The 21,975-nt window shown below is 40.1% G+C and overlaps 2 protein-coding genes across 2 annotated transcripts; one reads left to right on the top strand and one right to left on the bottom strand.

Moving 5' to 3' along the window:
- The first annotated feature begins 4,766 nt into the window (after window positions 1-4,766).
- LOC145712280 (eosinophil peroxidase-like) lies at window positions 4,767-8,697 on the top strand. Its single transcript, XM_081789967.1, has 9 exons — window positions 4,767-4,802; window positions 4,855-4,969; window positions 5,030-5,269; window positions 5,331-5,804; window positions 5,859-6,065; window positions 6,225-6,589; window positions 6,634-6,981; window positions 7,128-7,301; window positions 7,346-8,697. Exons 1-9 carry the CDS (start codon window positions 4,769-4,771, stop codon window positions 8,680-8,682), a joined length of 3,294 nt encoding a protein of 1,097 aa, XP_081646093.1. The 5' UTR covers window positions 4,767-4,768; the 3' UTR covers window positions 8,683-8,697.
- Window positions 8,698-14,622: 5,925 nt separating this feature from the next.
- Window positions 14,623-15,534, bottom strand: LOC145711238 (uncharacterized). Its single transcript, XM_081788968.1, has 5 exons — window positions 15,492-15,534; window positions 15,233-15,450; window positions 15,115-15,167; window positions 14,801-15,072; window positions 14,623-14,755 (listed from the first exon to the last, which is right to left on the bottom strand). Exons 1-5 carry the CDS (start codon window positions 15,520-15,522, stop codon window positions 14,685-14,687), a joined length of 645 nt encoding a protein of 214 aa, XP_081645094.1. The 5' UTR covers window positions 15,523-15,534; the 3' UTR covers window positions 14,623-14,684.
- Window positions 15,535-21,975: the final 6,441 nt, after the last annotated feature.

The raw sequence follows: 21,975 nt of genomic DNA, 5'->3' as shown, positions 1-21,975 counted from the left end.
GTTTCCAGCTTTCAAAGGTCAAAATTACTGGAACTCAAAATAAAGAACTGTCTATAACCTACTAGACCACCATTTTGATGGTAGACAGAAATATTCAAAACGAATTTAATTTAATTATCGCGACACTCTTAAAACAGCCCTGTTTTGACTCTCAGACTCTTTTTTTATGTATTCTTACGTCAATATTACTCAATGTCTAAGAAAGCAATCAATAATTTCAAGTTGAAATTTTCAACTTTGTTGGTTAAATATTGACAGTAGAGGCGAATTTTTAAATTAACGAAGCGACACCCTTAATTTAGCAGCGTCGAACTCTTAAAGCTCTGGCTACCTGATGGCGCGATATGAAAATCGTCCGATCGTTATTTAAAAATCTTATTCATCAGAAATCATTCGAAATTCACGATGAAAAAATTAACTCGACCGGAAGTAAAAATTGAAGAAAAAATGCTAGCTTCAACTCAGTACCACACTACTGGGGAGTTCTTTTTGTTATTACAGGAAGTGGGTTGGGAGGAAATACCTTTCTTTCTATGCTGATTTTTCTCTTATTGAAAAGTTCCTTTCTTTCAGATCTTTTTGAAAAAAGTGAGTTCAAGCTTGTTGATCTCTGAATGATGAAGGGTGGCGCTTGAAAGCTCGACGGGTGGTCCCAAGAACTAAAGCTCGAAAACATGGGGCGCCTTGACAATGATTCCATCCCAAAAATACGTCACTCCAGATCTTTCCTTCCAAAACATGAACTTTGCTAACGAGATAATTGGCTAATGAGCCACTTACACGGCTAAAATTAATGAGAACAGGCGAACTCGCCCGAGGGCATGTCAATTTTGCCCTTGCTTTTTAACCCCTTCGCGCAAAAATGGCCTACTCGTTGACAAACGCGTTCGAAAGTTAAGGGTAATAAAAAAGGGTTAAGAAAAAATGAGAAAAACACGCGCTTGAGGGCTAATTCGTCCTGCCCTCCGGGCTTTTATCAGTTATTCTATACGTGGGTGATAATATACAAATAAAAAACGCATAGGAAATATTCTCACTCCGGCAAAATTCAACGAAAAAGGCCAAAAAAAAGCCAGACAGCAAGTAAATAGCCCATTTACCCCAAGCAAAAACATGTTTTCTTATAAACATTTGTGGTGTCTAGATTTTACGCAGAGTTCAGGCTTCAAGTAGTAAATGAGTGCATCAAAAATAACGCAAACATTGTTTTTGTAAAAATAAGCTTACATCATTTTTTTCTTCTCCACAAGGTTTTTCTAGTTCAATTCACAAATCATTCAGTTCATCATTATGTTCACTACAATTTTTTCCTTTTTACAGTAATTTTGTGAAAATTCGTTCAAGCTTTTTTTTCATTTCAAATCCTCCTTTTTTCAAAATGACCTTAGATAGCAGCAATCCCAGCTCTCCGGGCAAAATAATTCGGGCAAAATAATTCGAATTCTCGGACCGACCCAACAATTCAATAATTGAAAGGCAATAGTAAAAAAAGCTTGTTAGTAGCGGTTACCTCAAATCTCTTGGAATCGGGAGGCATCCGTAAAGATGAAAATATGACATGATGATTCTCTAAAAAAATCTTCTAACTTGAACTGTTCAACTAGTACGGTCATTTTTTCAATAACAATAGTATGTTTCTAGAGATATCTATTATTTCTAGCTTTTTCTGATGTGCAAAAAGTTGTTACCTTTCTCTTCAGGAAACAGGTTCTGAAGCTTTGAAAAGGTGCTTGGCCTTATGATATTTTTTTAAAAAGAGGAAACGCCTACGAAGTTGGTACTCTTGGCGCTTCAGTTAGGATATTTTTACAGTTGAGCGATTTTTACATTCTCTACTTTTTATGTAGACTCCTCATGCATCAGTCGTTTTTCCCTTATAAATAAGAAATGAGGTACCTTCTCTTTTATCGCAAAAAATGATGGATTGATGCTTTCTGGTTTTGGGCGTTCCAGATCAAACCCGGTGCCCGGACCGGAGATTCAGATAAAAATTAGCCGTCATGGCTCCTCTTTCTCTCTTCTCTCTTTTCTCTCTTTCGCTATGAACTCTCAGCCCGGGCGTGTTAAACTCTCGAAGAGAGAGAGAGTCCCAATTTGGGACGCTACAAAAAGAAGAGAAACGGGCGTGAAACAAACACTTCTCCAAATATGGCCTAAATATGGGCCGATTATTTCGTTCAAAGAAAGTGGAAAAGTTCACCGAAGAACGTGTCTATTTTTCGACGAACTCGGGTTCGGCGGTCCGGCAAAAAATCGGAGCGCCACCAAAAGATGATTTTTTGAAATGGGCGAAATTTGAAGAAAAAACGACAAAATCCATTCAAACCATGACTTATTCATCAGAAGTTTTGTGACCGTAAATATCAGCCTTAATCAAAGGACGAATTTGTGAAAGGGGCGAAATTGGAAGAAAGAAAAACAAAAGATTTTTTTCAAAATTCATTGAAATCATAATTTATTCGTGGGAGGTTTTGTGACTGTAAATATCAGCCTTTCCCGTGATTGCTTATTCAGTTTCGAAGCTTCTTTTGACCAAGTTACAGTAGTTCATTTTTTGGTGATTGAAAAGGGACGATCAACAATCTTGGACTCTACTTTCGAATTGCAATTGACAATTTAGGACCTTTAATTTTGACAATTTTTGTTGAATTCTCTAAATTTTTAAATAAAAAGCGAGCAATAAGCCTTGAACTTTTTGTTTAAGAAACTTTCTAACTCCTTTTCAAACAAAAGAAAATCGCCCCATCCCTTCTGGCCCCGGTCCAAAAACAAAAAAAATCGTGGTGAATATAAACTTTTAAGCCGCCGTTTTTGAACTTTCTGACCGTTCTCTCTCTCTCTTTCTTGGAGACTCGGCGGGGGGACGAGCTTAGATCTGAAAAAGCTGATAAAGAAAGGAGCGCTAAGCTGAGCGAGGGCTTTTAGACAGTTCGTAAAAACACTCACGAGTTGGTTGTCTAAAGCTCAGTGGAAAATCAGGGTAATTTTTCCGTGATTTTTGGCTCGTGAAAAGAAGGGGCTTAGCTTGTTGACACCCTTATTTGCCATTTTTGGCCAAAATTCTAGCGCGAAAGACGAATTTCAAGAGAATTTTTGGCTGAAATTTTGGTACAAATTTTCATCTATTAGAAAGTACAGTATTCTGATTTGTCTGAATCTGAGACGGCAAGAAATCAGTCACGTGACAAATTTCAATGAGGTTTAGTTAGAATTTTTCTCTCTATTTCGTTTTTTCCGACTTTTTTTTTTGATGAAAAAGATCAGTGGAAAATCATCTTCTTTTGAACAAAAGTCTAAGTCTGTGGTCAGAAAGGTGCAAAGCATTCTGCCCCAAGGAGGTACTTTCGGTCCTGGGCGGAGATAATCCGAGTTATTTGATCTGGGGTCAGCTTCGAAAACAGCTCGCTCAACTTCCTGTGTAAATATTTTCAACTTGAATCGCAAATAAAAAGCGACTTGGAAGGCTCTATGAAAGTCAATAATACGCGACCTCGAAAAAAATGATGAAAATTTTTGTCGAAAAAACGCGCCATTTTCCGTGGGTAGGCCCTTATTTTCTTTCTCTTTTTTTCTTGAAAACGCGCGATTTTCGTTGGATTTGCACCTCTTTCGAGGTTCAAATGCTCGTTGAACGAGCACTGGCGATTCCCTCGAGAGTTCAATCTCACTTTATTCTGACACTAATTAGTCGAAATGCGTCGACCTCTTCTCCTGACCTTCATCCATCCACAATTTGCTCTATTGCTTCTTTTGCGGCGCTTTTTGGCGGCTCCGCTCTCTATTTTTTTTGAATTATTGACTCTTTTCCTCGAGGTGGGAGACTAACCATCCCAATCTGTAGACAGGGAGAGCTCACTTCTTGTTATGCTAGCTGACTGAATGGATACTTAACACTTTGACCGGTCCGACCTCGCACTCAAAGTTCAGACGCAAGATGTTTCAAAGTTCATGAATGATGACTACAGTTACAATAACAGTTGTTTTTCACTTTTGACACAGACAATTTGGGCCGCTTGAACTTTGATCTACTATTTTTGAGGCTCTAGAATTTTACGAAATTGAAAATTCTGGCCTCTCTAGGAAGATAAATATTTAACTTTTTATTCTGTGAAATTTACTAAGGGTGTCACTATGCTTATTCTCAGCGGTAAAACAAGGCATGCAAAAGGTGTATTTTAAGAGTTCAATGAAATTGGCCGCCTCTGTCCAATCCGGCCATTAAGAATTGAGATCGATGAGCTCAAGTCCACTACATCAGAGTCTGAGAATGATTCCAAAGCTCATCACTTGACACCACTTAATTTTATAGCGAATTAATTACTTCTCTGACTGTCAGTCTTCTTTCCTTCTCTTTTTACTGAAAAGAACAAAAATTGCGAAGAAGGCGCTCATCAAATAATCGCTCATGAAAAAACGTACGGCTTTATGTATCTTCCGAACTGCTTTATTTGAGAAACAAGCTTTGTCGACTTAGAACAGAGGGTGAAGTTTTTCATTGCTCAGTTCACTCTCGATGAAAAACTAAAAGGAAAAACATGGTACTCTTCCTTGATTTCACCTCAAAAAAATTACTTTCATCTACTCTTATTGACCAAATGTTGTGGAGGATCTTGTTCTGCTTCCAAAGAAAATTCAATGTCCTCTTTAATCAGAACATTGTGATGCCATGCAAATCGCTTAATATTTCTGAAAAGGTTGTACGTGATTTGACATTTTATGCAATATAAAGCGGCCGCCAGGTCCTGGATTCCAGTCCTTCCCTCGCGCCATGAAGCTCTTCGCGGCGTTTTCCGTCTTTTTAGGTTTTTGATTTTCACAAATTATAAAAGAGATAGTAAAGAGAATAATCTTTAGGTGCGAATGCCCAAAGAGATTCGTCTCTGAGGCCAACAGACGGGATCTCACAACAGGGCGCAATCACGGAAGGTCTGGAAGATGGAGACTTCATCCCTTCTTTCGCCAATTTGACGTAAATAGATAATTCATAGAATCTAGCCACGTCTTGTCTAAAGCCTAACCAACTCACTAGCGATTGGCTCGATGTACCTGACTTTCCGAGCGACCAAAATCCAATGGACACGATTTCCGCCGCTCATAGAATCGTTCGTCGGGCTAGCCTCGATAGCAACGCTAGAAACAGTCTGTTGCAGACCGAGCAGTTTGTTGAAGGATTCTTGAGACAGATGACCCAAGATGAAATTGATAATCCATTTGGAAGCGCAAGGTCTGATTTTGAGATTTTTCAGGCTGCTGCTACTGCCAAGGACTGGTTGAATCTGCACTTTACTTTGATATCAACGATGAGCGTTAATTTTCAACCACCAACAGAGCTTCATCAATGCCCCATCTACCCGAACAGAAGGACTTTGCGACGAGAGAATCTACTCCCTCGATGGAAGCTGCAACCACCCCGAGAACTTCGGAAAAGTCCTCGACAGTTACGTCCGCTTGACTCCGGCAAACTACTGTAACAATCGAGATTCGACTCGTTGTTTTGACAATGGTCAGCCGCTTCCCCAGCCGCGAAAGATCTCCCTTTTGATGCAAGAACAAGGCGGAGAGAGACGAGTCATCCCGAATCCCGAGCGAAGCCGATTGATGGTCGATTTTGGTCAGTTCGTCACTCACGGAAGCATTCAAACTCCCGATGTCGCCGGATCGGGACCTGATCCTTGCGACTGTCGACGAACTGACGTTTGTGACAACATCTCCCACAGTCGCAACGATCTTGGCCGAACCGACCCTGTCATTCAGATGTTTGCCTGTTCCTTCATCGTCAAGTCCGTTGGAACACTCGAGGCAAGGTAAAGTTGATTAATCGCGTGTTGCCCTGTCTATTTTGTTTCTGTTTTCTTCAGAGGTAACCCGCCGCAATTGACAAAGGAACAAATTAATCAACTCTCGAGCTTCTTGGATTTGACACAAGTGTACGGCAACAGCGAGCAAATGCTGAACATGCTGCGGGATCCTGTTGACAGGACGAAGATATTGCTCAAGGATCACGGCACTCGAGGGGATACAATGCCCACTCTTACTGATAGTGAGATCACTCCCTTCAGGAAAGAGTCTTTCAAATACTGAAATCAAGGAAGACTTCGATATTTCAGTCATTTTAATCTAGACTACGAGGTCTCTTATTGGCTTCAGCACGAAATACTTGCTTCTTATTGGCTGAAAATATTGACTGAAAGTTCAGCTTCTCTATTTTGAAAGATTCTGCCAAGCTCCATCACAGAAGACTTCAAGCTTCCATTCTTCCTCAACGAAAAAAGTCATCCTGCTCCCGTCGCTGGCGACACTCGATGTGCGGAAAACATCGTTCTCTCCTCCTGGCACACAGCTTTTGCTCGATTCCACAACAAGATTGCTGACGAGTTGAAATCCCAAATGGAGGATAAGACTGACGAGGAAATCTTCCTCGAAGCCCGGCAGATCAATATCGGAATCTACCAGAATATCGTTTACAACGAATGGATTCCTAGTGTTTTTGGGGAAGAAAATGCTGCGGCTATCCCAGAATTGCAGATTTCCTCGTCTGGGAGGAAGCGAAGACGAGCTGATGAGGCATTTGGTCGACGGGAAACTCCAGGTTTAGTCTCTTTCGAAGCCATTTTTTTAAATTTCGCTTGTTAGGAGAGCATGAAGCACCAGCTGAAAATGACCCGCGAATTCGCAATGAATTTGGCGCCGCCCTTTTCCGATGGGGTCACTCCATGCAGGCCACTCATATCATCGCTAGAAACTCCCTCTTCGAGCTCCAAGACACCCGAATGATGAGATCCGGCTGGTTCGACCCGGACATGTTGATGCACAACAGCGTTGGATCCGTCATCCGCGGAGGAATGATGATCAATTCTAACAAGATGGGGCCGAATTGGGTCACTGACACTGTTCATATGTTCTTCATGCCAGCTGGTTTTCCTCATGGCGTAGATCTGAGATCTATCAATATCATGCGAGGAAGGGATCACGGTCTAGCAGGTATGAGCGTCGTCATCACAACAGATAGCGTAGCGTTATTATTATTTTATCAATGTTCAAAGAAGAAAATTGCTCTCATTAACTCGTGATAAAGTAAATATATTCTCTGACGTTTTGGAATTGCCTTGTCACTAATTCTGTCTTAGGATATGGTCGGATGGTCGACTTCTGTCGCACTCATGCTAAATGGGGACAATTTTATCCGAACGGAGAGCGCCCAACCATGATCGGAGGATGGAACCAGGTTTTACAGGAATTTGGAAATGACATCAATGCTGTCGATTTGTACATTGGAATGCAGATGGAGGAGCACTTCCCAGGTTGGAAATTATCAATTATTTTTCTTTTTCAACAATCTTTTCAGGATCTCAACTTACTCCAACAACAATGTGCGCTATGTCCGAGCAATTTACCGCCCTCAAGTCTGGCGATAGAAAGTTCTTTGACGTAGAAGGCCAATTTACGGAAACTCAAAGAGCGGAAATTCAAAGCATGACGCTGGCTAAACTCTTCTGTTTGTCGATGGATTCTGAGGACTTCCCTTCGACAAACAGATGGCCTTTCATGGGAGCGGGAACTGCCTTCAAGGGACAGAATAATGATCGGGTTTCCTGCTCGGAGACTTTTGCTGACTTCGACTTTGTACTTTGGCATAAGGATGCGCCAGCTGAGTTTACAACCACCACAACTACGACCACAACGACTTCAACCACTACTACAACTACAACTTCGACAACCACGACAACGACAACTACTACAACGACGACTACTACTACTACAACGTCAACCACGACAACAACAACCACGACAACGACCACGACTACGACTACGACTACGACAACCACCACTACGACAACCACTACTACTACAACCACTACTACAACTACAACTTCAACGACAACGACGACTACTACTACTACTACTACTACTACAACGTCGACAACGACAACAACTACCACCACTACCACAACTACGACTACAACAACTTCCACAACTACGACTACAACAACTACTACGACTACGACTACAACTACCAGGACAACAACGACCTCGACAACAACAACAACAACAACTACTACTACGACTACAACGACTACAACTACAACGACCACTACAACAACAACTACCACAACTACCACTACTACTACAAGTACTACAACAACGACTTCCACCACTACCCCTCCATCAAAACTCGCGGAAGCTAAAGCCATCGCCGAGGGAATGAATTGCCCTCTTTTCACAAAACTCGATGTCGATCCGGAAACCGTCGATGCAATCTGCAACAAAAACGGTGGCAGATTCATTTGCAATTTCCAATGCGTTGAAAGCTCTCACGCTCTAAACGGCGTCAACAAGGGTCAGTGCAAGGGCAAAAAGTCCTCAATCAAACAGAAGAAGACTGTCAGTTGCGCGGCTAAACCTCCAAGCTCCTTCCTCCGCGGGTGTGGCGACTTGGCAACTCGGGCAACGACTTCAGTTTCGAATGCTGATTTTGATTGCAATCGGAAATTCTGCAGGGTCAAATGCAATCCAGGCTTTACTTTCGACACTCTCAGTCAATCTTGGGAGACTCAAAAGATCTTCTGCCGACGAGGCAATCCTAAGCCACTCATTATTCAAGCTAACTGTATTGCTGATGAGGCGAATCGAGATTCTGAAACAGCTGACGCTAGAACTCAGGAATGGATCTTACTTTTCTAGTAACAAAAAATCTTCAGTTCATTTATGATCCTTAAAAGTGCTCAAATACGCTCTTCCAAGAATATTCTGCCTCTTCCGATGATATCGAGATCGATGGGTGCGTCAAGAATGTCTGCAAAGTTTCCTGCAAAAACGGGGCTGATGTGAGATACCAGTGGCCTGATGGCACGGTTGTTTTCAAGTCCGCCTTCCGATGTTTGAAAAAGACCGTTTGGAAGCCAAACGGTGGAACTATTCTTTGCTAGAATGAAACTCTGAGTCTTATCTGATTTCAGTTCATCCTCTGTTATTTTTCATAAATAAACTTATGTTTTACTCCAAGAAATGCGTTCCTCAAGTTAAATCAGTTTATTCTCGATAAAAATCTTTCCCGCAAAAAGTGCGCTTCAATCTCGATACATTTTTTCGCTATAAATTTATTTGAGAGAGTATGAAAAAAATTTCTGCTGGAGTTTTTGTGCGTGATGATTTAGTCGTTGATTATGGGTCTATTGGAAAGTGTGACTTATGCGAAAAGTTTGCTGGACTAAGTTATTAAAATTTTATGGCACCTTTTAAGGGCACATGGATCAACCACTGATTTATTTGGAGAACGGTACTGCACAATATGTGCATACAAACAGTATCCAGAAAATAAAACAGCTGTATTCGTTAAAACGGATGCAAAATTCAAATGTCCTGCTGGCTGCGGTGCAAACAATCTGAGCTATGAAGAACTACAAATTGGATCATGCTGCACGAAGGCGGCTAATAAAACGTATTCAACATGTAAGAATTAAAATTATTTAATTCCAAACCGATGGTTTTAATTAGTTCGTTATGAATCTGTTGCAATCGTCAATGGGATTTATGAAGAAGCTCGAGAAGAAGAGGAAGCAGCGGAGAAAAATGCTGCGACCTCCAATGAAGAGGTGGAACTAGCCAAGAAAGCCCTTGCAAAGGCGGAAGAAAAAGCGAAAAATGCGGAAGACGAGCTTGGCAAGAAGAAAGCATGGCGCAAGAAAGTTCAAAAGAGGTCTGTGGTGCTTACTAAGCATGCGATGAAAGAAGATAACAGCGATTTAGGTAATGTTCCCGGAACATTGTTCCGATAATTTGTTTTCGAAATATTTAGTCAACTCAGAAGACGACAACAATGAGTCCAAAGAAAAGCCGAAATGCAAGGTCTGCTTCGAAAACTACAGCGAAGATCGTCCAGAGGCTGCTATCTTTCCTTGCGGACACAAAGCTTGCTTCATTTGCTTATCATCTCTTCCTCAGAAAACTTGCCCAACCTGCCGAGCTGCTTTTACTGCTGACAAAATCCTCAAGCTTTACGAGTGATATCCTCTTTCTCCCACCCTTTTTGTCAATTTTTACAGATTATTTTATTTACAGAATAAAAAAGATTCATCAATTTACAGTCATGCGCCTATTTCCCTTCAATATCAGAAAACCAACAACCATTAAAATAATTCCAATCCAATTTTCAAAGCTTCTACTTCTCAAATCCACCAGCGGCGAATAAACTTTATTAGCAATTCCACCTTCAAACCTTCTATTAATAAATTGGCCAGTGAAATTCTCTACCTGCAAGAATTAAGGATGTTGCAAAAAGAACCCTGTTAGTCTCTGATATCGAAAAGGTCATTCAAACTTTGATATTTTCTCTTTTGCCGCGATGCCGTATCGATCCTCTAGCGCAGCAATCTCCCTCGATGATTACTTATTCACGCGCTAGGATAAAGGTTCCTCTCAAGTTTCATCATTTGCTCTGATGACATCATTTGATTGCAGAATCGCAAATTTTGCTTTATATTTGCTGAGCTGAGCTGAGCTATCCTGAGTCAGAATTTCTCTGAGCTGAGCTTAGCCGAGCGGAGCTGGCCTTTTTCAGAGGTTACTGAGCTGAGCTGAGCAGAGCTGAGCTGAGCTGGTTGAGCTGTGCTGAGCTGTTTTTAGTAGTAAAATTATGTTTAAATAATTGAGCTGAGCTGAGCTGAGTGGGAATTGTCGGAGCTGAGCTGAGCAGATCAGATCATTTTCAAAAATCACTGAGCTGAGCTGAGCTGAGCGACTGCCCAGCTCATTCAGCCAGCTCAGCTCAGCAAATTTGCAACTCTGTTTGATTGAGGATTGATTCTTGTCATTATTCTAGTCATTAGACGTCAGAACCGATAGTCGCTTAAAATAATGATGGATTACGATGCTATCAGCTTCGGGATATCTTGATAAGATGTAAAATTAAAATTAAATGGTGATATAATGTTGTGACGTTCTGGTATCTCTCGATAAAGGATGCTCAAAATAGCTCTAATAGCATATAAATATAACAATCATGGCAATTACTGCGCCATAAAAAGAAAAAAGAGACAAAGGAATAATTGTTATCGCCATCACCATGTTCTATTCCTCGAGAATCGAAGCGTAATTACGCCTGGTGACGTTCGTTTCTGCCATTGATGCCAAGCGCGTCATGGTTTTATTTTGCGCCTCTGAAATTATCCACAGCTCATTGACCATTAATTCGGCTCAGATAAAAATAAGTAAGAACTCATTTTTAATTAGTATGATGCGACCAGATCGATGATCATCATTGATGCGCCTGAAACTGTAATTGAAATTTGGCAGAATCGCAAATAATTTTGGAACAAATTAGCGCGTCAATTTTCAAGCAAGCAGGTTGAGATGTAATTGATTATCGGAGAAAAATGAATGATTTTTTGCACGCTCCAGTTACAGTACTAGTCCTCGCTAGAATTGTCCATCAATAGATAAAAAAATAAACGTCTCATCCCTTCTGCAGTAAGAAAGTATGAGGATAAAAGACTTGAAAAAGTCCCTAGTAGAAAGTCTCCTACTAGAAGACCTGTATTGATAGGTCTTCTTGCCCGAATATGAAGTTGTACTTTATCTGGATCCGATAAAACTGGACTCCTTTTCAAGCTACCCAAAGATAAATTTCTATCAAATATAGGTCGAGACTTTCATTTTTATCCTTTGTTCTTGATTATTCAAGGCTCTCAGCCTCTTTTCTCTTGTCTCAAAGATCGAGTCCTTAATCAGAGTTAGTTTTGATCGCTCAGAGCTCAGCTCAATTTGAGCCAGCTCAGCTCAAAATGAAGAATGAGCGAAAATGTCATCAATAAATTGAAAATACTCTCGATATAAACATCTTCGCGCTCATAGAAATCTCAGTCTCAATCAGTCTGAATCCATATCCGAATACATAATTATCCGCTCTTCTAGCGCGTAATCCCTTTCTGGGAAGCGCGTTTTTCTCCGCCCGTTTCCCTTCTGAGCGCAAATCCCTTTTACCGACAAGTGCAATAAACATCCGCTTCTATTTCTCATTTTGTCAATTTTTAAATCAACTTTTTTGCGCTTGACTGGAACGGGCTCATAAGTGGCCAAGTCCGGAAGTGTTCGATACATTTTAATCCTCTGATGTTAAAATAGCGAAGAACTACTCGAGTAGTCGATGAGAAAAAGAAGAATGAGCAACAAACAATTTCCGACAACAAGCAAAATTCCTCTTCACGGCGAAATTCGTCGCTTCCGCTCTAGAAAACGGCCATTTCAAAAATTTGCATATTTTGATTTGATTACACGAGGTGAACATTCCGAGACACAGTGCGCAACAGAAAGGAACTAGAACAACGCTCATCAACCGCTATTTTCTTTCTTTCCAAAACAAAATACTTTCACCGGAAAAATAAAATCAAGGATCATTTCGATTGTTTGGCTGCGAGACTTCGGCTGTTCTCTTCCAGGAAAATTTTTATCTCGAGAACATGACATTATCTCATTGAAGAGAGCTTCAGTTTTCGGCAATCTAAGATAGTCAAGAAATAATTCTCATTTTTAAACGCCCGAGAAAATATGCAGAAAGCCGACGAACTCCCTGTTCCTTATGCATCCTTTGTAACTTCTTATGGGACTTATGGAAAATGCGATGAGTGTGAACAGTTCGGTTCAGCCAATATATGGCTGTTTTTATATATCGTTTTAAATATTTAACTCTATAAATTATACCTTTATTCTTATTCTAGTGAAAAATTTCTTCTTTAGTGCTGTTGATTCAACCGCGGAAATCCGGGGTAAGCGTTATTGCAGTGTCTGCAAGGAAAAGAAATTTCCGAAGTCAACGGCGAAATTTCAAGACACTGACGCAGCATTCAAATGTCCTGCAAAGAACTGCGAAGCGGATAAACTTTCTTATCATCAATTTTATGTGGGATCTTGCTGCGACGTCGCTTTGAATAGAGAGATATCAGACGGTAAGCCCTTGTTGTTGGCGAAAGTTACAGTATTGGCAATACTGTATTGCAACTATTTTAAGAGGAAGAGGAAGAATGCTTGCTTATTCAAAAGATTTATCAGCAGTCGAAACGCGACGAAGAGTCTTCTGTCAGAAACTCCTGGGATGCCCGAGATTCTTTCGACGACGCGAGGCGAAAAGTCCGAAATATCAAACATGAACTGTGCGTTGCTGAACAGCAAGCAGGCTTTGCGAAAAAAAAGTGTGATGCTGCAGAAAGGAAGGAAAAAACGAGCAGAGAATGGCACAACAAAGTGAAGAAACGTCTTTTTGTCGCCGCAAAAGCAGTTCAAGATAGCAGCAGCAGTAGCAGCGATAGTAGTGATTCCGGTAAGATTCGATGAATTCAATTCAATAATTATTTGATTCGTTAAGACGATGATGTTATTTTTGTTACAAAAAAGAAGGCGAAGCAAGATGAAGTGATTGAAAAGCTCCAATGCAAGGTCTGTTTCAACCCCTTCGACGACAACCGCCCAGAAGCCATCATCATTCCCTGCGCGCACAAGTTCTGCTTCAACTGCATCTCAGCCCTTCCGGAGAAAAAATGCCCCAACTGCCGCACCGACTTTACTGACAACAATGTCTACAAGACTCACTAAGTCATCTGTGCCTTTTTGGCTCACTCTTGAAATCACTTAGCTTCGATCTTTTATCACCATGAAAATAATAAAAAAAATACGAAAAAATCAATATCAAAATTTCGTTTTTACTTAGAGATAAGCATTCAACCATCAGTTTTTTGTGACTTTCAATGTCGCTCAACTTCGGTTCTGTCTTTCTCGTCGCCAAAAGTCGAAAAGAAGCATTGCCGCATTCATCATCAAGCCTAAAAAAGTAATATTCAACGCAATCCAAGCAACTTACAGAGTTTGGTAGGAACTGGAAGTTGCGGAGAGACAGAAATTGTCGCTGAGTGATTCCACGGTAAAACACCAGGTTGTCCTTGAGATCGAGTATCGAGAGTCGCAACTAGATTTGGTCCTTCGGTGATGAGTGTTTGAGTTCTAATATCGCTCTCGTTTTCCTTGAGGCTCTTGGCGTCAAACACATTCGACGTCGTTTTACAGTATTTGAGGTAAAAATTTCCATCTGCATCCAGCAATTCGGTCGGAGTAAAAACGTTCACATACATGTGACCCGACTGGACCCGACTCGGGTATCTAAAAAAAAATATGGGTATTTTTTTAAAGAATAAATAATTTATCTGTTTACCTGAAGCTTCCAAGATGCTCTTGTCCAGCAAAAATGCCAAAATCGACACTAGTCTTCAACATGGTAATAACTCGATCGAAAAAATATTGTTACTGGACAACAAATGCAGCATTTCTCGACTTTGACTCGATGTGTTTGAATAACATCTCCAAGCTCGTGATGATGAGCAATATAACGAGGTTCAGCATCACAGGTTCCGAGGAATTCAAATTTGTGCGTGACGGTGAGGAGGACTTGATTTTGGCTGTTCAAAAATGTGACACTTCCAGCATGTTGTAGAACGGCTTTGAATTGAGTCTCTTAAAAAATGCTAAAAATGGATCAAGCAAAGTAAGAAAACCATTTTGCAAGAATTGAAACTGTGCGCTCATTTGTACACAGCTTTGAACTGCAAATTTTCGGTGCTAGAACACTATGAAAACTTTTTATCTAGAAACTGATATAAGGTTTATTATGAGAAGATAGTAATCAAAAGTAGGTCAGAATTTCAGCCGCTGTGTCGGTTTCGATCAGCTTGTCGCATGTCGAAAAGTACAATTGCCAAATTGATCATCAAGCCTGAAAATCAACACTCTGGAAATCGGTGATTCTAATAGCACTTACAGAGTTTGACAGGAACTGGAAGTTGGGGAGAGACAGACATCGTCGCTGACATTTCACCTTGAAAAACACCAAGCTGATAGTGAGTATCGAGCGTCGCCACGTGATTTCCGCCCTGGCTGATCATGGTTTGAGTCGTTTGATCGGAGTGCGCCATTTGGGCCATGAAGCCTGTCCCAGTCGACGTCGACTGATGGTAGTTCAGGAAAACGTTTCCAGATGGATCCAGCATTTCTGTTGGAGTGTGGACGTACCCTTGACTCATACTTGGATATCTAAAAACAGAATCAAACACTGACCCTACGAAGTCTGCTTGCCTCAAGCTTCCAAGATGTTCTTGTCCTGCAAAAACGCCATAGTCAGCTTCTTTCTGAACTCGATGTTAAAAATTTTGCTTTCTGATTAAAAAAATACAACTTAAATATTAAATCTAACCATGCAGCAAAAACAGCACTTCTCCGATTTGATGATGCTCGTTCGAATGACTTCTCCAAGAGCGTGGTGCGTTGCAACGTACTGAGGACCTTTTCCATCACAGCATTGATGTTCAACCGTTACAGTGACGAGAGCTTGATTTTGGCTGTTGTAAATTGTGACAGTTCCATAGCCAAAGCTTATTATTTCGTTACTGATGACACCTTTGAATTGGGTCTCTAAAAATATCTTAGCACAAAATAATGAGCGTAAAAGCTACCATGTTCCAAAAACTGAAACTGGGCGCTCATTTTCACACAGCTTCAAACTGAGCATTTTCGCCATAAAAACAGTTGGAAAAGCTCGCTTCTAGAAATCATGGAAATGCTCTTCGTAATTATGAAAATTTGAATTTTTACTAATTTACAGTGGCCACCAAGTCATAAGATTTGCCATGGATTTGAGCTCTAAGGGGAGATCGAGAATCTGAGCTACTGAAAAATGCACTGACTTTTTCAGAAGCTCATTCTGGGCGCGCCTAAATTGGGGGAGAAGCCGCGGAAGCCCTTGTCGGCTCTCATCATCCCTTGTGCGCACATGTTCTGCTTCAACTGCATCTCATCCCCTCCAGATAAAAAATGTCCCAACTGCCGCGCCGAGTTCACTGACAACAATGTCTACAAAACCCACTAAGTCATCCCTGCCGTTTTAGTTCCGATCTTCTATCGTGGAGCCCCAATAAGAAAAAAAAATGATTGAAAACTGAGCCGAAGGTCTTCCATCGCGTTTATCAACTATTGTTTCCCTTATGTTCCAGTGAGCAAATTTTGCTGATAGGTTATCAATTCTTCTGACTCACCAAAGCTCTCCGGGGCAGGCTCTGAGTGGTCAACTTTAAAGAGGTCTTGTTAGAGCGAGAAGGTTGTATTTTCTGAAGATGCATGTGATTCTTGACAAATTTGTGAGCTCGTATGGTGAACTTGGGCAATGTAGTGAATGTGAAAGGTGATTTTCTATAATTATCGTAAGCATTTAAAATAAACGTAGCGCATGCGAGTCAACATGTTTAATCAGAGGAAAGAGATTCTGCAAGGAGTGCAAGGATGAAAAGTATCCGAAAAAGGTGGTGGAATTTCAAGACTCGGACGCAACTTTCAAGTGCCGTGCCGAAAGCTGCGGAGCGGATAAACTCTCTTACCGTGAAGTCCTTGTTGGGTCTTGCTGCGAGGCTGCTATAAGAAAAACCCCTTCTAGTCTTTGGGGTAATTTTTTTTATGAAAAATAAGCTTGAAACAAATGCTGTTGAGAATAGAAGCAAGAAATGAGCGCAATTTGATGAGCAATATGTACATGAAAATTAAAAAAGAGCGTTATTCTTCCAATTCGAAATTTTACGAAGCTCAAGATGCATTTTACTCTGCAGTTGGAAAGGTGCGCGCAGCGGAAGAAGCATTGAAAAAGGCAAAAGAGAACGTAAAAACCGCTGAAAAGAAGGTTCAATTGGCGAGGAACAATCAAAAGTTTTTGCGACAATTGGAGGATAAAAGCGAAAAGCGAGTGCTCATTATTACAAAAGCTGCTTTTAGAGATCATGGTATGATGATGATCTTACTCTTAGACTTGTAATTTTCAAGACCTGCATGCGGATTTTTTAGATGAGCCCCTAGCTAAGAAGGTGAAGCTAAATGAAAGCGGTAATGAAAATAATGAGTGCAGGGTCTGCCTCCGTCCCTACAACGACGACCGTCCAGAAGCGATCATCATCCCTTGCGCGCACAAATTCTGCTTCTACTGCATCTCGTCTCTTTTACAGAAAAAATGCCCAAACTGCCGCGCCGAATTCACTGATAACAATGTCTACAAGACTCACTAAACCTTCGAGGGTGAATAAAAATAGCTGAAACCCATTTTTTTATTCGAATTCAAGCAAGAGGTAGATATTGTATAAAGCAGCTTATCTATCCAAAAAACACAGCTTCCGAGATTCGAATCCTGTTTATCTAAACAGAGAAACAAACCCCTTTTTCATCCCTCTTTTTGCGCGCGTCAAACTCAATTCCTCGTGCGACCGGAAGGAGAGGACCATAAAACTCGTGGATCGGAAACGGATTTCCGTGATTTGTAACATTCCTCGGTCACGTTGGAGGTTGAGCGCCGCGCACTTCAGTAAACATGAAAGTAGCTGAAGGTGACACGGGCGATTTAGCCGGTTACAAGCGCCCGGATCAAAACCGAGGCATGTTCATTCATGTTTTTTAGCACTGCATCCGTTTACCAGTCATTTTGGACTATTTAACCGGCTTCCGTTCACACAGCAAATTTCCTAACCAAAGGCTTCGTTCCGATATTTATCCATAACAGCGACTTTTTTGGCCCAAATTGTCGATAAACCTTTTGAAAAGGGGCCCAAAATTGTCGATTTTTAGATCAAAAAATGACCATCAAATTTTTCGACTCGAAAATCGACAATTTAGGGCCCCTTTTCAATAATCTAATCGACAATTTTGGGCAAAGAAAGTCGACTTTTTTTTTGACCAAAATTTTGACTAAAAACTTCTGTAGAAAATTTCGCCCTTGAGAAAATTGAAGAACACGATATTCAGTTGTTGACACAAGGAGCCTAAGCAGGGCGCTTTCATGGTAAAAGCACCCGCCGTTTGAAATTTACGCTGTTTGCATTTCAGATTTGTTGCAATCAGACTTTGCAAATGTGCTTGACACTGACTCGTATCACGCGGGAGTAAATCCAAAATATACGTTTTTTCAGCTACCAACAAGCAGATGACCTTGATTTGGGGGAAAATTAGGCTCGTAAATCATCAGATTTTTCCAAAAAAAACGGGTTTATTCACGGCGAAATCGGTAAAAAAAGACAGTAAAGGGGGCAATTATAATAGGAATGGAATAATTTTGTCTAATCTAAAATGTTTTATTATCGGCAAAGATAATAAATTTGAGTTCAGGCGATCAGATAATTGTAGTGCTAAATTAAGAAATAATAACATTTAATTTGAACCTTTAACAACTCAGTTTTATTATTCCAATCACAATTAAGGACCCCCGTCAACAATTTTCGAAAAATCTATTTTCGGAAATTCAGAATTCTGACCCCGGAAATCGATTCTACAGGTCAAAAAACGATTTTGAGGCTACATTTTTTGGGGGTCTATCTCAACTCTAAGGCCCTCAAAATCGCGTTTGAAAATAGGACTTTTTGACGAAAAATGACGATAAAGTCCCAATTTTGCTAGAATTTCAGATTTTTATTGGTCAAAAAGTGATCCGAACAAGTTTTAAAGATAAATTTAACTTTCAGGCACGCTAAGAAGCCAAAATATGGCTTTTTTGAAATTTTCGATTTTTCGAGGAAAATTGTTGACGGGGGGGGGGTCCTTAAAGTAATCAAAGTTTGACTGCTCAGAACTGTACTATTTGGCAATAAATCTGGCACGTGACAGTAACGAGCAGTGACAGTAGAAGAAGGTCACGAGTTCTTGTTTTGATCATTGCGGCCGTTAAGGGAGTGGAGCGTTATTTACAAGCTTGTAAGACCTAATTTACCTTCCATAATGCGCCCCATAAACCCAAAATGACAAGAATCCCCCTTGCCTCATCTTCTATTTGCCTCCCGGGCGTAATGTATTAGGGCACCAGGGCAAGACGAAAGCGGGGAGATGACCGATCGCAAATAAAATAAAAAACCCTAAGGCGCGTTTTTTACCAAATTTACGCGGCGAGGAACAAAAATGGGAAGGAAACAGAAGTTCTTCAGTAGAATGCAAATTTGAATGGCTAAAAAGCAGCTTGATCACAAATGAACCTCCAACCCGGACGAGATGAATTAAGAAGGATAATTTTAATTTACTTCAATTAAAATAATTACAATTTTTAATTGCCAAGATGCGGCACGAAATCAATCAAAAGAACATGTGTTTTTCGAGGATGAAAAGAATAAATCTTATATAAAAAACGATAATCAACTAGTAGTCAATCCATCAAGAATGGCTTATTTTTAACAAAGAGACACCCTTATTTTAACTTTTTACAGACGAAAATATAGCTAAAGCTTTGCTCTGTCGAGATAAAATAAGGGCGTCACTGTGTTAAATCAACTAAGAAAAACTTATATTTAACAAAGAGACACCCTTATTTTAACTTTTTAGCGATATCTCTCAAAGAAAATAAGGGTGTCACAATGTTAAATCTTTGCAAAAATAAGCCCGTTTTTTGACTTACTGAAAGAATTTTCCGAAGAAAAGAGCTCCAGGACATTTTATTCGCACTTAGTGAATCCCCTTATTTCCGGAATGCGGATTGAAGTGATCTTTTGTCTGAAAAAAAAAGCATCTCAATAATGCATCATCTACAACTGATTTTCCCCACTTCCTCGAAGCATTTAGTCTTAATTCCTCTTTGATGTGCCCAACGCAATATGTCGCCGCAGGACATGACATTCTGGGCGAGACGGATGCCTGTTGGATCAAACAGTACCCGCAACGCGGCCCGTTGATCGAGCGACCTAGTGAATAGATCATGCAAGATTGATGCATCTAAGCTCACCAGGAAATCGCCTCTGATAATTCTCTAGTAAAAAAAATTCCAGAACAAAGGATTCAAAAACAATAAATATATTTTAATAAATTTTCGACTTATAAAATATTTTTTTAACAAAAAGTGATATTAACAAATCAAAATTTTCCTGCGCTGAATGTAAGCTGTCAATAAGCTTCGAATTTCCCTTTAGTAAAAAAATAAGGGTGTCACTGTGATATTATTTTCTCTGAAAAGCAAACTGAATACCGTATATTTTCAAAACTATGTCTGTAAATTTTTCGCTTAATGTTATGACGCGAATTATGGGCTAAAAATTAAGGGGTACCCCTAAGGGACTAACCCATCATTCGTAAAATAAGATACAGGCAGCAAGTAGTCAATAATCTATCAATTTAGTCTACCTGGAATACAATTTTATCACCCATCTGCTCCCCCCAATCGCCCCTCAATACATACCCATCTGCCAATTAATGATCCTAAATTAATGACGTGCTAGATTTGATTAGAGCCCAGCTCCCCTTATAGGCTATAAGTTATAGCTTTATGGCCCAGAGTCCCGGGCTGATGCTAAGTTTCCGGCCGTGGCCATATAAACGCGCAACGTAAACAACTCCCGTTTTTTTACACCCATCATCAATTTCAGAAATTTGTATCCGGAGCTATAATCCGCAAGAATTCGGCAGCTGCGCGAGCTTTTTCGTACCTAAAAATTCCCTGTTTATAATAAAGCGTATGAGTCCGTGACGGGCAATTTTGAATCCAGGCCGTCTGCAAGGAGACAAATTCGTAATTTTTTAATAACCCGGAACGGATTATGGAGAGGGTCACGTGATAACATCGAAAAAAAGGGTTGAACGTATATTAGGGATTAGTACTAATTGGCAGATGAGCTGATAAGATTGCAATTTCTAGAGCAGGCTCAGACCTCAATTTTATATTATATACAGTTAGGGCTTACTGTAAGGCTTGAGCTCCTATTGGCTAATTTTTTAGGTTTTGAGAGGATTCAGGGTGGTCTTAAAATGATCATTTTCTGTAAGAGTTTTTTTCTACAGAAAATGCTTATTTTAAGATCATCCCTTAATTCTTTCTCTCGCTAGAAAATGAGCCAATAGGAGCGCAGACCTTTTACAGTAAGCTAATCCTGTAGATTATCACATGTTTAGTCTAGCTGGTCTTATAATAAGTACCTTGTGTAATTTGTAGGTACCTAAATTGAGGAAATATTGTGACATGTCAAGGGTCCTAATACAGGTCAATTTAGATGTGTTTATGACCCAGAAAACTTATTATAATCCTCTTAGCCACTTCCGCAGCCTATTTAGCAAGCTCTTCCCAAAGATTGAAACAAAATGTATCTTGAGCAGAAACAGCTTATCCAAAGATAATCTTTCTTGAGACATAAAAGAAGCTCAGAAAGATAGGATAATTATTTCTTGAACTAAATTGCTTGACTTTCTTTTTTATATATTTTTCTATCTCGCTTTTGATAAATCGGTTATCAATTCCGTTGTTTTTCTCACTAAAATGGGTTTATTAGCGACTCGCTAATTTTACACTAGAATTGAAAGAATTTTGAGCTCTTCATTGATGATTATCCCTTTTTTAGCTTTTCGACTCAAAATTCGCCCTTTTCGAGCCGAAATTTTGCGATTCAGAATTCCGCTGTTTTCGACTCAAAATAAGCTCTTTTCTAGCCGAAAATCGACGAGTCAGAATTCCGCTCCTTTCGGCTCAAAAACGGAAACAGCCTCTGGAATTGCTCCTTCAGCTAAAAATGCACGAATGCACCTTTCAAAATATCAATATTTCCAAAATTGCCCCTCTCAATTAAATCCACTTTCTGCATTTCCAATTTCGCGGCCTATCAATTTACCAGTTTCTGCCACCGGATGGGCCACTTTCGAGCGCTAATTCAAATGTCCGTTTTTGGCAAGTGTTGAACAGTTTTGCTTGTAAGTGCCGTAAGTGCCGAATTTTCGCGCTCGATTAGTTTTTCATCTGTTTGGCTAATTGATTTTTGGCTGACATGTAACATATTATAATTTCTAAGTAAATTGACAAATTGAATCGTTGATCGATCACTGCTATATCATCATATATTAATCACGTGACTTGGCAGGTCGATACTAAGGCAAATCCTTAACTATCCAATTAAATTAAAACATATTCGGTTTTTTTTACTAATTAGGCCGTTTGGATATCTTGAT

This window comes from Oikopleura dioica, chromosome 1 (genome assembly GCF_907165135.1).
Source record: "Oikopleura dioica chromosome 1, OKI2018_I68_1.0, whole genome shotgun sequence".
Lineage (NCBI taxonomy): Eukaryota > Metazoa > Chordata > Appendicularia > Copelata > Oikopleuridae > Oikopleura > Oikopleura dioica.
The sequence above is the reverse complement of the archived record's forward strand: the minus strand, read 5'-3'. Positions and strand labels throughout refer to the sequence as shown.